This window comes from Helicoverpa armigera, chromosome 18 (assembly GCF_030705265.1).
Source record: "Helicoverpa armigera isolate CAAS_96S chromosome 18, ASM3070526v1, whole genome shotgun sequence".
In the NCBI taxonomy this organism is placed as follows: Eukaryota; Metazoa; Arthropoda; class Insecta; order Lepidoptera; family Noctuidae; genus Helicoverpa; species Helicoverpa armigera.
This window is the reverse complement of record NC_087137.1, coordinates 918158-933397: the sequence shown is the minus strand read 5'-3', so window position 1 is coordinate 933397 and position 15240 is coordinate 918158. Positions and strand designations below refer to the sequence as shown.

General features: G+C 35.2%; 3 protein-coding genes across 7 annotated transcripts in view; 2 read left to right on the top strand and 1 right to left on the bottom strand.

Moving 5' to 3' along the window:
- LOC110376725 (potassium voltage-gated channel protein Shaw) overlaps nt 1-15240 on the top strand; it is an 82946-nt gene that overhangs the window by 45918 nt on the left and 21788 nt on the right. For 4 of the 5 annotated variants that reach the window (XR_007511623.2, XR_007511624.2, XM_049846131.2 and 1 more), the window contains exons 4-5: nt 13624-13774; nt 14629-14680. Coding sequence is in view for 2 of the 5 variants with exons in the window: in XM_049846131.2 (XP_049702088.2) it covers nt 14653-14680 (28 nt within the window). In the remaining 3 variants the exon portion in view is untranslated. The remainder of the gene's footprint in view (nt 1-13623; nt 13775-14628; nt 14681-15240) is intronic. The other variant, XM_049846146.2, reaches the window with a different exon arrangement.
- On the top strand, nt 1047-2820 carry LOC135118070 (putative nuclease HARBI1). The gene is made up of 5 exons (XM_064039019.1): nt 1047-1566; nt 1666-1998; nt 2076-2220; nt 2304-2630; nt 2706-2820. The coding sequence occupies exons 1-5, from the start codon at nt 1333-1335 to the stop codon at nt 2765-2767; spliced, it is 1101 nt and encodes a 366-aa protein (XP_063895089.1). The 5' UTR covers nt 1047-1332; the 3' UTR covers nt 2768-2820.
- On the bottom strand, nt 2811-5053 carry LOC135118071 (uncharacterized). Its single transcript, XM_064039020.1, has 9 exons — nt 4479-5053; nt 4158-4362; nt 3871-4056; nt 3715-3781; nt 3601-3636; nt 3399-3491; nt 3247-3321; nt 3063-3154; nt 2811-2970 (listed from the first exon to the last, which is right to left on the bottom strand). Exons 1-9 carry the CDS (start codon nt 4538-4540, stop codon nt 2818-2820), a joined length of 969 nt encoding a protein of 322 aa, XP_063895090.1. The 5' UTR covers nt 4541-5053; the 3' UTR covers nt 2811-2817.

The following is a 15240-nucleotide window of genomic DNA, read 5'->3' as shown; positions in this document are numbered from 1 at the left end:
CGGATTTCAATAATGTATTGTCTACTGCAGATAGAATTTTGATGTCGTCTCCACACTGTAATGCAACATTCCTTTCTCTAGTAAGTAAATCTGAAGAAAGAGTTTGTGCGCGCTAATCCTCAGGAAATAGTCGATCGATTTGAAAAAATATCAATTCAGTGTTACATAGCACATTTATCGAGGAAGTTAGTTATTCATTTATAGAATTTAGTTCCCACGCCTCACGGGTGAAACCACAGGCGGAAGCTAGTCATATATAAAAAAAACAAATGAAAAAGATGTAGAGGTACATTGAGCAAAGCAATAGCGTTTTGGATCAGTAGGATATTCAAATCTACCAGCCTTCTATTTTCTTAAGATTAAAATACATATAATCATTTCTCAAAAGCACAATAAAATAAAGCCTCATAATATTTTCATCTCAAAAAGCAATTATCCAAGTTTCGTTTAAACTTAAAGGTACTTTAATAAGACAAAGATAAACTCGTAAACAGATTTGTAAAAGGTACTTGGAGTAATTTTTATAATCCATTTAGTTTAGACTTTGAGTTAAACGTAACTTTCTCGTAAAATATTTGAGCAAACTCTTTGAATTATCTCGCTGTAACGTTTTTAGGGCGCTTTTGTAAAATACGAGTTAATTGTTTTAAGAAGGTTTTTATTGAGCTTTCGTTAATTAATTTATTTTAATCTAAATACTGATGAGTTTTTTAGTTTATGTTCACATTTATTTCAGCATAAAATTGAGCAATATTGTACCAGTTTTGTTAGTCTGGATTGAGAGTTATATTAAATTATTATATCTATAGAATTTAACTTCGTGAATACGTGACCATCTTGTCATGACGAGCTTCTCAGCCTTTCAGAAGGCATGATAAATTGGTGGGTCCACGCAGTGCACCAACCCGTCTTACCAAAGGGTATCGTGTTACCTAGGTAATTGGGTTGAGGACAGGTAGACTGTCCCTCTGCGTAAAACACTGGTAGGTACTCAGCTGCATTCGGTTTGACTGGAAGCCGACTCCAACATAATTCGAAAAGGCCAGGGCCTGCAGTCTCGACAAAGATAGCGATCGCTTAACGACAAAATTCGGTCGATAAGTCCTAACGATCCGATCGTAACGATTTTTGGTAGTCTCTACTGCCAAAACTATCGAGTGTCATCGCAAAGTTACCGAATATTTTCGGTAAGATAACGATTTATCGTTATGTCATAGAATTTCCTTGCGACAGTTTTTGACAGCCCGCTAAGTGATAGCTACTATCGATATCGTTCCTATATTTGTTTATTTTACGTCAGAAAATATTAAATAAATAGTAATTTAATAAATAATGGCTTCTGAATATTTAGCATGGGACTTAGTTGTGCTCGAGCACAGACGCGATGTGCTTATGGGTCGACAAATAGCACGAAACAAGCGAAACGATGAAAATCCCTTGGATTTGGAGGATGGCCAATTTCTTCAAATGTATAGAATTTCAAAGGAAATGTTTCACAGGCTACTAAGTGAACTGCGTCCATCTCTCCAAAGACGACGGCCTTACGGACTTTCTGTGGAGTCCCAAGTAAGTGTCTTTGCGACCTACCGTGCATAAATAATATTTCTATAATATATTTTTTCTTATAACTAAGGTTGAACTTTTTTTAAATTTTCTTCTTATTAGATACTGACGGCACTCCGATTTTACGCATGTGGGTGCTACCAACAACCTGTTGGCTTGCAGTGGGGTTGTAGCATGAGCCAAAAATCTGTTAGCCGAGTCATCCGGGCTGTAACTTCGGCAATAAATGAAAAACTTTTAAGAAAATATATTAAATTTCCAATGACTCAAGGAGAACGCCATGCGGCAAAACAGAAATTTAGAAATGCCCCACAGCCATTCCCAGGGGTAATTGGAGCCATTGATTGCACCCATATAAAAATTTTAGCTCCTAAGACCAATGAGGAGTCTTATGTGAGTGGTCACCATGAGGGCCATTCATTAAATGTGCAAGCTGTAAGTTGACCTTCAGTTCTATAATATCTAAAAATATTGTTTGAAAAATATGTACTTACATATTTAATATATTACAGGTGTGTGACCCTGATCTTATTATTTTAAATATTAATGCTCGATGGCCAGGAGCGAGACATGATGCTCACATATGGGCAAATTCACCGGTGCGCTCAACAATGAAGCGACATTTTGAAAATGGGGACCGCCGTGCTTGGCTGCTTGGTAAATAAATGAACATTATAAATCTGCCTCGAAGAGGTTGCCCATTCGACTTCTGAAATTACTTTGTATTTTTAATCTTTTAGGTGATGATGGATATCCTCTGGAACCGTGGTTAATGACTCCCATAAAACATCAACAGCCTGGCACACCGGAATATAAATATACCGAAGCACACTGCTCAGCTAGGAACATCATAGAAAGATGCTTCGGTGTGCTAAAATCTGTGTTTAGATGTCTATCACACCAACGCCAGTTAATGTACGAACCCTATATGGCTGGCCTAATAATTAACGCATGTGCAGTGCTCCACAATATGCGGATAACATATAAATTACCGGAACCAGAGTCCACCACATCCATGCAGCTGGTGGATAATAGTAGATTCCATGATGATATGTTAGAAGTTACAGGTAACTTATGAACTGATTTTTTATTTTACTATGTATGTATACCTAACACCAATACATTTTATTTTTGTTATGCAGGTTCTGGGCGAGCTGTTGCAGAGCGCATAAGAAGAAGGCTAATTAACACTAGTTTCACATAATTATTATACTTTTTTCATTTATGTACTGTTTCAAATAAAAACATTTTATATCATTTATTATTTTTATTTATGTAATTATTTATTGCGTCAGCTATTTTGTTTCCGACTTTTACCAATTGCAGCGTCGCCTCGGCTTGTACCTTGGCTGCCTCAGCCTGCATCTTGGCAGCATCTGCTTGCGCTTGAGCAGCAGTTGCCAGCATCTAAAAAACGTTGGATTTACTGAATGTGTCTTAATGTTCTCTAGCATGCTAGTGTGTATAATAATTAAGAGGAAATTTACACTATAACACACCTTCATTGTAGCAGCATTTGCTTCTGCAACTGCTAGAAATTCTCGTCGAGCTGCACTATATTGCTCAGAAACACTTTGGCGAGGATTCAGATCTGAAAATACCCAAAATTATTGGTATTGTAGGAATTATTGGCTGACCCACCTGCAGAACTAATGTTTTATTATAAATAAAATTTAAGCTTACTCCTCTTTCTTCTGGGTCTCTGTCGCAGTGGTGGTGTTGATGATGCAACAGTTTCTGTCCTTCTGCCACGTACTGCTGGAATTATCAATTATAACACATTAAATAAAAATCAATGAAAATAAACATAGGTGAGCAAAATAACTGCAACTTACTCATTTGTAGTACTGGCGACTGAGGGGCATCTTGCACTTGTTCTTGGATGGGTGGTGGTGAAGAACCAGCCGTTGCTCTGCTGTCATTGATTGCTAAAATATTTTGTTAATTAATATTTTGGTAACATTAGTGTACAGATGTATACACATAATAAAATATATTATAGCAGTAACCAACTAGTTACTAAAAACTCCAACTTACTTGTTTCAGTCGGTAACAATTCCACAAAATCTCTAGCTGTAATAAAATAAATAGTAACATTAAAATTAAAATAATTATATTTTGAATTGAGTACCTATTAATTTAAAAACTTACCCTGAGAATGAGGTAAGGTGAGAACCTCAGAGATTACCACCCCAGCCTCCATCTCATGTTGTAATAACTGTAAATAACAATAAAAGTATTTTAGTGTTATCAACATTCAAAGATTGAGAATATTAAATTGTATTGAATACAATAATCACAACTTACATCTTCCTCTGGCATAGCGTCCGGGCAGTCTGTCCCAAAGGAATAATCTGCCCCAACTATTGAAATTATCCGGCTCTCGGCCTCGGTCAGGGGAGCAGTGCTGACGCCTCGGTTGCCGGTACGTTTTTGTTCTTTTTTTAATTTTGCCGCCTTACTGCAAGCGCGGCTTTTTAAGTCTCTCCAAACCTACAATTAGAATAATTAACTCAAGTAAATAATAAAAAAAAACTGACGTGGCATGTACATGCTTATAATTAAAACCAATTCAATCTTTGAAAAAGACTTACCGTCATCCACTGCTCTGGTGTCTTTCTAGACCCGTTAGGGAGATTATTGAGCTCCTCGGCAACCTCCCTCCAGCCCGTTTCGAAATTTTCCCGGCCCTGCAAGCCGGTAAATTTCCGCGTGTGCAAATATGGACGCGCTTCTAATATTGATAGTAGTGCATCAATTTGAGCGGGTGTAACACGAGGGCTACGCAGACGCTTACGCCTGAAACATTAAAGTAGTCATTATGTAAACACAGAATACTTCGGATGTATACAAAGTATTCAATTTAGTAAGTACCAAGAATAGGAATAAAAAATTCTCGTTGTAGATGTACTTACCTGACGCTCAAGCTGCTGGCACCCGGCAGGCCTGCGCCTGTTTCAATGACTTCACCGTCCATGAATAGTAATGAATACACCGTTCTCCTTTATTATTATTATAAATCAAACCAATGTTCAAGTGCACAAACAAACTTGACATTGACAGTTTGTTTATGTTCTATGTCTGTATTGCAAGTACGCAAACTATTAAGATCTTTAATATGTGTTTTCTTAAAAAACGGTATGTTTTACTTACACGGTTCGATGCAAAAAGTTTTAATATGATAAGGTTCATCTATTTTCTTTATAATTGTCAAAGGAAACAAAATTGGTTGTGCAAATCTTGTCTACCATTTCTCCCTATAATACAAGGATTTTTTTTACATGCAACATTTTAATACAAATTCACCGCACTATGAATACGGTTTTCGCTATCGTACCGACACGAATATGTCATGATAATTAGCGATGTTGCCCGCTATCTCGGCTGTCGAGACTTGCGTTTATCGTTACTGTCGTTATGGCAAGCGAATATTTTCGTTAATATTTAGCGACTGTCAGTTTGCGATCGAATCGCTATCTTATGTCGAGACTGCAGGCCCAGGCAGAAGCAGTTATAATATTGAACTGCAGTAAAAGACTATTATTTCTCACAACAATGTAGGTTTGCTTTTAAAGACAGTAAATTACCTACTAATCCAAAAACAAAATAGCAAAGCTATTATAAATTGCGTGCCGCGATCGCTAAAGATTATGTTCCTAGATAAGCGTATAGTATAGATCAAACAACGGTATAGACAGGACAGTTAACGACTGCTATAATTAGTGGCTTTCGTAACTGGCACCGGTATTCTAATAGTTAATTGGTAGTATTTTAGGTAGTTTATGGTAAAATTATAAAAGGGTTAAATAAGGCATGTATTTAACGCGGCGACTAAGTAAAACGAATAAAGGTTTTAAAAAATAATAGAGTGGGTACCATTTATAATGGGTTGGCAGCTAAAAAGGAGTATCATAATAAGTCAAAGGTAGCATATTAATATATCAGTTATGAGGTCCGTTTTAATTTAAACTAGCATCAAGTTTTTCTTTTGGCAACTGAATTAATATCTAAGCGAAAACTTAACGATGACAATTAAATAGAAAATGGGCATTCATAAATAATACAAATCAGGTTCTATTTAAAATTGTTTGGATGAAGAATAAATATAAACTAGCTCATATTATAAATAAATTGTGCAACTTTTTAATAGCTTTAAATAAATTCTAAAATGGCATGAAGAAAAAATATTTTGCGGCTGTTATTTTCAAAATTATAGGTGAATAGCTTGGAAGTAAGCATGCAACATGGAGCAAGCATGACTTCTGGCGGACGGCCGGCCCTGCCGGCCAGCCTCAGCCGCGGCGGCGAGCTTTAAAACTACCTGCGCCTCAGCTCGCAGGCCGCCTCGCCCCTCCGCGCCTACGCGGTTTTGAATTGCACTCTAGGGGTAGGGCAGATAAGACTACGTGGAGTCGGTTTTGCAGCGATTCGTTTTCTAACTTAAATTTTTAATACAATGTTTTTTTAATTGAAGGTTATAAATGGCAATATGCTAAATAAAATGAATCCAAATTAAATTCTACCATCTTCATAGTGCGCCAAGTGAGATAATACCACCGCACCTTCCGCCGTTTTCATGAAATTATGATACACAATATTAATAATTAACTCTTATTCCTTTTTATTGTACTCCTTTTCATATTTAAAGCTATCCACAAAGCGAAGCCTGAAACTGGGTTTTTAGTCGGCACGAAATAGTTGGTAACATATTATCTTTGCCACCCAACTAACATTATTAGTCGCCAAGTCATTATAAATAGCTCCTCACCTAATATTACAATTGACTAGTATAGTTTATTTGCAACCCAAACGCAGCTGCTAGTTTTTAGTTTTTATAACACCCTTAATTTTGAACCTTATATATTATAATAGTCGCGAAAATATTTAATCGCTGGCAAGTTATTTTATTTGATGCCAACATTTGTCGACTTTTAAGTTATTAGTCACCAGGAATATAATAAGCCGTTAAATAATAGTGGTTTGGTATAATAAATAGCACTTTGGAGGTAATGCCGGCTGTTCATTGACATTACTCTAAAAACCAGACATTTTAATTCTTTACAAATAAATTTTTGAATGACTTGTTTTCAAACACCTTTATAAAAGGTTCATAAGCAAGCACACAAGTTATAGGTACATAGCACAAAGAAGAAAAAAAAATCATTTGAAGAGGCTATTGACCTCTATTCTACTAATTACAACCTTTATACCATTACTCCACCACAAAAAAAACAACCATTATTGACCTATCACTATAAAAACCTATTATACCCACTATTTACATATCTATTCGTCATGCGATTCCTAACGTCAATGAAACACGTCAATTACCTATATAGGTACGAGGCGTCCAATGCCCTGTTTACCAAGGCCACTGCAGTAGTAACCTGACAAAAGGTACGCCATTGCGTATTTTTAGCTAAAAAATCTAGACTAAAAATACGGAGAGCCTAGAAACAAAATATGACGGTCTCGATTCACTAGAGAGCTATGTATTTTATTCTTCACATTTTTTTGAACATCTGCTAGATTTTTTGATTACGTACAGTGACGAATTTGGAGCGGTGAAGAGTTTGGCTGGTTATAATTATACCTATCAGCATTATGTTAGTTGATTTTACTTAAATTCCACCTAATTGACGCTTTTCCATGAATCGTTCTTTAATCCTTTTTAGAGGCTGTTTTTCGCTTCTTGATTTTCTTTATTAGCTGGTATATTTTTCCTCCGTAGAATAATAAGCATTCCAAAATAATGATTGTCATATTCCGGGTTATTAACATGACAAGCCTAATTCTTCTATGTCCCTCAAATCCTACCCATGTGTTTTGCAAATGGTCATCCTAAATTATCCGAAGTAAGAACATTTCACAACACTCTTATATCAAACAGTTTCGTTCTTTGAAATATTCTGCTGATTCTTCACTTTGTGTTTTATTTGATTTTCCTTTGAAACACCTGCCTGGTGCATCCCTGTCAGCAACAGTCGTGTAAGCAAAAAGAAAAATATTAATATATTTCCCCTGGCCGCCATTTGTGATACTCGACCCCTTTTGCGATAGGAAATTGTGATTGTTTTTATATTATGTTAGGAAGTGTTTTGTTTTATGTAACTTGTAGTTTCTGTGAGTAACAAACGGTATGTTTGTCGTCCGGCGCACGAATGTTCGCGCTTTTTGAATGATTTGAAAAAAACCTTAAGTTATATTGCTCATAGCTCATTTATTGATAACATGTGTAACAGAGTATTTGTATAAAGTCACAACATCTCAAAAAAAATTAATTAATACGCTATCGAATTGAGAACCTCTTTCATTTTCGTATGTCGGTTAAAATGACCATAAAAATTATTCTATAAAGTGAAAATGCAAGCAAAAAAAATTACTTTGCTTCAAACAAATACGAAAAACAAGAGGTAAAGTTGCTAAAAATATACATATTTTCTTGTACATTTTCAGTGATCATTAAATAAAATAATTTCGTACAACCAACAAGTAAGTAGGTAATTTTGTGAAAAAGGGCGCGCATCACATTTCTCAAGGGGAGAAAAGTAGGGCAAAATTCTGTAATGCTGAGTACAATGAACTTTTTTAACAAAGACCAAATATTATAATAGGTTTTGAATGGAAAATGTGTTTTTTTCACTCTTGTTAATAAGCCTGAAGATGTCTTGTACAATGTGGATGGAAAATTTTAATTAAATTGGTCGTGGTAATTGGCAATCGTTTTTATGTTATTTTATGTATCGTATATTTTTGATAAGATATAACCACCTTTTTTCTATTTGTTTGCAATGCAGGTTCAAACTATTAATGATATAGGTACATAGTTACATTACAGATGCTTCAAGGTGACCAAACCCGCAAACAGTAACTAGTTTATATTTAAATAAAACGTGAATAAAATACCGCATGTCTCATACAATTATTCATTGCAATGGATTCCACAGTATTGAATAAATATAATAGGTTTTGCTCATGAATATTTCATAGTCTCCATTTCTTTGGGGTCTGGTACAAATATCTTTTTCGTAGATATTTTTCATACAAAACATTCTTTAGTGAGCTACAAAATACCAAAAAATGTACATTGCTATTTTGCTTATCATAAACATGGGAGCTCTAGAATTTATTTTATGTTTTTTGTACGCAAACCATCTGTGCTTATGCCAATCTTTTTTTCTATGAGATAAAGGGTTTACTAAAAACATAGGTATTAATTATTATTAGGTTATAGACTGAATTTTAGCTTGTAACTGAGTGTTTAATACCTTAAGAAATTCCATATTTACTGCCCCGTTTGTCGCAGTGCTTGCAAGCGCTAGTGGTATGCATCCTGGGCTTAATTCCTGGGTTGGTTAAAATTACTTTTTGGATTTTATAAACTCACAAAGCAGCCCAGAGACTGGAAGTTGGCGGTGTTACCTACACCCCCGTGTGGTAGGCATATAAAGCCAAACTCGGAAAGTCTACTCAGTAGCAGTCGTTGTACCTCTCATAAGCCTGCAGCTCACTTGGTAAAAAAATAAATATATTGCTCATTTAATAATCAGTACATTTAGAAATTAGTAGGTAATTAGTGAAATGGGAAAAACATGTGCTAGAAAATAATACTTAAAAATATTAACAAATTGTAAGTACAAGCCGCGGTACCACTTTGAAACTCTCTCATCTCTGAGTGCCATTAAATTATGCGCACATTGGGAAAAATAAATAACTAAGTAAGACTCTCATAATTGAGTGGGGTCACCTGGGGTCACCTGAGGTCACTTAGACTTGACAAGTTGCACGGGTTTAGGAAGGCATGTAACTGGGCCGCGGCTGACATTTGAAAGTCTTTAGTCAGAAGCCTGAAAGTAACCAGTCTTACCAAAGGTTATCTGAATACCTAGGTAACTGGGCTGTGGAGGTCATTATAGGTAGACGGGTAGACTGGAAACCGATCCCAACATACTTGAGGTAATGTCTATGAGTTTCTGATATTAACTCTCTGCACTTCTTGGATCTGCTAAACCGATTTAGAAAATTCTTTTTCAAATTAAAGCTACGTTATTTTATAGTATCACAGTCTTCTTTTATCCTGTTAGTAGGGAAGTAACATCCAGAGAACACAGGTAAAACCACGAGAAACATATAGTACATATAGCTACCTATGTTCATTACAAAACCGCGTTGCTAAGTAACAGTATTTTTTCGCCCCTCCAACTTATGACCTTAATTTTTGTGTCTATTATCATTGACCTGGAAAAAGTATTACGAAGCTTCTTGTGGGTACACTGAACCTTAAATTAGGGGCAAGCCTTTGTTTTTTATTATTTAGTACTTTGGAAAATATGTTGTGAAAACTTTGATTTTGTGTTGAGTATGACCTCCAATTTCGTGTATTTCAGTTGTAAATAATATCCTCTTTTTATACCTACCATTATTCATACATCCATTGGTTGACCGCAACAAAAAGTACCATCATTTACTGTAGTCATTACATACATATTTACTCTGTAATCCGAATCACTTTGACGTCATACAACCCGACCACATCACAGCTTTTACATCGCTATAAATACGTGATAAACCACAAAATGGATGGCCAAAATTATCGAATAAAAAATTGATTGCTTCGTAAATTAATACCACAAATCAAATCTTGAAATTACCATATCGACACCCGATCCTGTCGTTAAACAGTTTTTCCTGTCAAGGCTTTCAGATGAATGATTAATGATGGTTAAATTCATTATTTATTGGCTCAAACTTGGGGCCTGTCTATCAATCAGAATGGCTAATGTTCTGTCCTTTTTTCTGACTAATTTACATTTGATAGCTGGTTTTAGTTAATGTTAAAGTTTGTGGGTTGGTTCGACTGGTTGTAATGGATTTGAGGTGTATTTCGATCTCAATCGAAGTTTATCTTGTTTCGAATTGCACTTTATAAAAAAACACGTATACCTATGTAATGGTAGTAAACCAAACAATATGTAGGTATTGTTTAAATTATTGTGGATGTTTCAAATAAACTATTTAAGCAACGATAAGATATCCTTAGGTAGGTACATCAAACAACCAACCCTTGAAATAACCGTACACTTTTATGATCAGGCGGTTAATAAACGTTTCGCATTTTCGACAAATAAATATATTACTTTCTACCCTTCGTCTGAAAATTCCAACGAGTGAATACGCTTGGCATTTCCGCGTGACGTCATCACGCATCAAAAATGACAAAAAATAAAAGATACACTCTCTTTTTTAACGTCGGTAACACGTCATTTATGTTTAATCGAGCATGCTTTAAGTAAAATTGTTTCCCTGATTCAGAAGAACATATATTTTGAGCGTTTGACTGTAAATACAGTTGAATATTTTTATATTATTTTGAATTTCCAGAGGGCAGATAAGGTTAATAAACATATGAATAATTTTCAGCTACTTTACGTTATTTTAAGAAACCCTTGCTTAGCTCGCCAGATACAGGCTCTGCCTAGTTTGAAACTAATGAGAAAACCACTTATATATCCTATGTTTGTTTTTAATTTGTTTTTGTTTTATAACTAAAATGCACTAACACAACTTTCCTTTTAAACGCGATTTAGAAACTTAATAAAATTAAATATGTTCAACAAGGATATACACATACACATGAGCACACACATTACATATACATACATACACATATATGCCTGGAATCCGACCAGTATTTAGCCAGGTGGAACCAACTTTGTTGCCGGCTCGTTGCTTTCTAAAGCTTCCGAGAAAATTACTTTTTTTGGGTTCCTCACTTCAAAAGGAAAAACTGAACCCTTTTTACAATCACTTTGCTGTCGATCAGTCAGCCTGCTGAAACTTTTTTTCAACTACGTTCGTGGTATTTTAAGTAGGTGCCTATTGATCAAATACTTTGATCTAGGGTCCTTCAGAAAACCAAGCTCATTACTAAAAGCAAAAGAAACAATTTATATAAATTCAAATTATTAGTATAGATAGTACTCACGTAAACCAAAATAATGAAATATGACCAGATATAGTATCAACGAAGCTGCTTTAAATTATTTGCAAGTTCATTACCACTTTAATATTGATTATCATTTATGCAATCATAAAAAAACTCCTACCAATATACAAAATACGGAACCAACTTTCTCACTTCCCATCTAACCTTCATTCTTTCTACCTGACGCAAGTTATCAAAGGCATCGGGTTTATAAAAACAGCTTTTCATTATGCGATCTCTTATCGACAGTCGAGGGTCCTTATTGACGAGCCCTGACACTGAAGTGAGGGGACTGATGGCTTATTTCAGAGGATTTTAATAAGGTGCTAATAGGGATTTTGTGGTCCCAAGTGATTAGGGATTGAGTGAGTTTGACTGATTTATGAAGATAAAGCTTTTGAAGAAAAATAGGAGGTTTTTTCTTTGTAAGGTTCTGTTACGGCATAGTTTTTTTTTTCTTATTGAATTTTGACTATCATAGAAAATTACAACTGCTTTTGAAATAGGTAAATAGGCCTTCTTTGATGGATACTTTGAACATCGTAGTAGGTAATAACTGCAGCTAACCGAGAATACAGAAACTATACAGGCTTCTAAAAAAGCTAATTTAAAGAAAATTAAGCCTTGACACGCAAACAAATTATTGCAACTCAATTCACAAATTTTCTAATTCCACCCCCAAATAACTACCAATTTTCTCTAGACTTTGGTTAAACCAAATAAAAAAAACAATCAAACTCCTCTAACAAAACGATTAAACAAGTTATAATTGAAAACGTTAACCCTATCAGCGAGTAATCTTAGGGTCTTTGGGACCGGCCCACTTGTCAAACTAACTTAATCAAACTGTCCTTGGGTATAAAAAACCCCAGCCTTTTGTGTTTTTGCGAAACACGAGGGGGTTAAAAAATCATCTGGGTTTTGGTGGTGAATAGACCTCGGATCTTTAGAGCCCTGCTAATTTATCTGTACCCTTATTTTGGATCTCGTAAAAGTTTGAAGGGGTCTCGTAATTTTTGCTTGGTTAATTTGAGGGTATGGGTCTTTTTACAATACGTGTATGTCTGCCGGTCCATGATACAATACAACGTATGGTCTAAAATGTAACTAAAATCAGATTTTTAAAGGCAGTTTCCATATCTTAGATATTATACACTTACATATAAGCATGTTAAGTAATATTATCTTTGTCTGTAAAATTCTATATTGTCTTAATACAATCGATGCCATCGTAAGGAGCACTGTATATTTCACTAATGCTAGTAACTTGCGTATTTCTCCAATAAACATTTTCCACTTCTGTGCTCTTCAATTCAACAATTCCTAGCCCACCGTCCTTCAAAAAGTAGCCGAAAAACTTGAACAAGCCGCCCACAGCCTACACACTGTATAATCAATACCACTGAAATAAAATCGACCTGTGTAACCGGGTCGCTTCAGGGTCGAGTTTCGTCGAATACGATACTCTTTGTTACAGCTCTAATGTAAAATTGTAATCAACTCGTCTGCTGGTATCTAATGGAATTATTTCAAGTGTTTTCAAATGTCTCTTTTTTTTGGAATAAGCCTTTCAGAGTTGGAAGGCTTAATACAATTTTGTTACGGAAAAATGTATTTCACAATTTTTGTAGCATAGGTATATGGAAACAATTGTGTTTCTAAGTAATTTTTAGGCGATTGTGTGGGAAAACTTTTGGTGGATAGATAAAGAAGGTAGATAATATATTTTAGGTTTGATTTTGCGGCTGCGTATTGCGTTTACCTAATTGCCAAAACACCTTTTCAGTCGAAAGATGAAAAAATATTTTTGTTATAATGTTATGAATATGATCTTCATTTTCATTCTGGATTTTGTACTAATAGTTTAGAAGGGTTCTGATTGAAATATTATGTTGCTAGTTTAAATAAAGGAGATATGCGGTTAGTTAAGCTGTGTAATTCTGATTGGTGAGAACACTGGAAAGATTGAAAGGTGTGGAAACAAAATGACTTCTGCCCAGCAGTGGATCAATTCGGACAAGAAAAAAAGTCTTCTTGTTATTTCTCAACAACTAACACTATATGTTTTTCCCCAGGATTCCCTCACCGCGAGATGCCGCCGCCGGGGATATTTAGCGAGCTAGAAGACGACTACATAGAGGTGATGTCGAGGAGAGGACAGAGTCGGTCGCCATAGCCCATACTAACTGTTCTGTACACGAGACCAGAGGGGAGGATTTGTCGCCAGTGAGTATACATCGTCATATTAGCCTATTGCAGTCCACTAAGGAACGTGGGCCTCTTCCAGCGAGCACCAACCATATTGATCTGTGGAAGCCAACCATCCTCTGTCCGTCACTTTCTTTAAATCGTCGGTATACATATTTAAAGAGTAACTACACATAATATAATATATCAAATTATATAACGCAAGGCTAAGTTGCTCTTAGAAAGTTGAGGAATCTGCAAAAACTATAAAAAGTAAAAATATACAACCACTGCTTTCAGAAAAGGGTTCGAAGACGTTTGATGTGTTGTAAGTTGTACAAGAAATACCATTAACTTTGTTGTTTTTGGTAAATATAGGTTGGCCCATTATTATTCAGAAGAATGTAGATTACTCAAAACAGGAAGAGGGTAAAAAAAGTATAACAACGTGAGAAGAAAAATTACAAGGAACTATGAGAATAACTGTTGCCTGTACAAAAAATAAAACTTTCATCAATAAAGGCTAGCTTTTCCACGCGAAGAGAGAAAAAATCTCCAGCGCAGCAAATATCCTTTTTATCAAACATAGTTCTGGCCTACAAAAACCTTTAATCGTCCTTTATGAAACCGAAACCGAAGCCTCAACGAAAATGAGAGAAAAAACATATTGTTAGCCAGCAATATTTTTTCCTAACAAAACTATTATTGGCACATCAGCCACATAAACAGATTTCCGAAGATTTTCTTCCTCAAAGAAAATATGACGAATGATTTTTCCACATAATTGAGTATGGACGAAAGCCAAAAGGCGATACAGATTATTTCGGCAGTAAAAATATTATTTTCCTATTCAGTTATCTGGTCAATTAGAGCTATTATTTATTTATTTTCAGGAGATAAAATATATCGTTTCCACAATGTGGATCCATCGGGTGCCAAGTAATAGTAAGGAAGAACGCTTTGTGGATTTATTGTTGCTTTATGGCTACAATCTATGTTGTATTTTGTGTTAAATATTTGGGAAAATATTCATTGGCCTGTAATGGTATAGTTCTTAAAGAATTACGTTCTTTTGGGCTGCTTTGCTTCATCATATGCAGCAACTTTGTTCAAATGAATTTATGTCTGACTAAATCGATAAATTGTTGTCATAGTAACAATCAATGTTGTCAGTAAAAGTGATAAATGCTTACTAATATATTTCTACTAATAAATTATGTTAAATACTCTAACAAATTGTTCTCATTGGAAGAACTTACATAAAAAAACCTAATGGAATGATAGCGAAATATTTGTAAAACTTTTTTTGAACTATAAACGGGGCAAAACGAGGCATTGCACAGCTCACACCTGTTTGGAGTTGAATAGGATTGCATAAAAATTAAAATGTAAACTATGCTCTAACTTACGATCTAAATGTGTTCCACTTTCCCACAACATCCATGCTGTGAACAAGCAAGACCCTTCACAAAACTGGAACCCAAACTGGGCCACACCACTTTTGT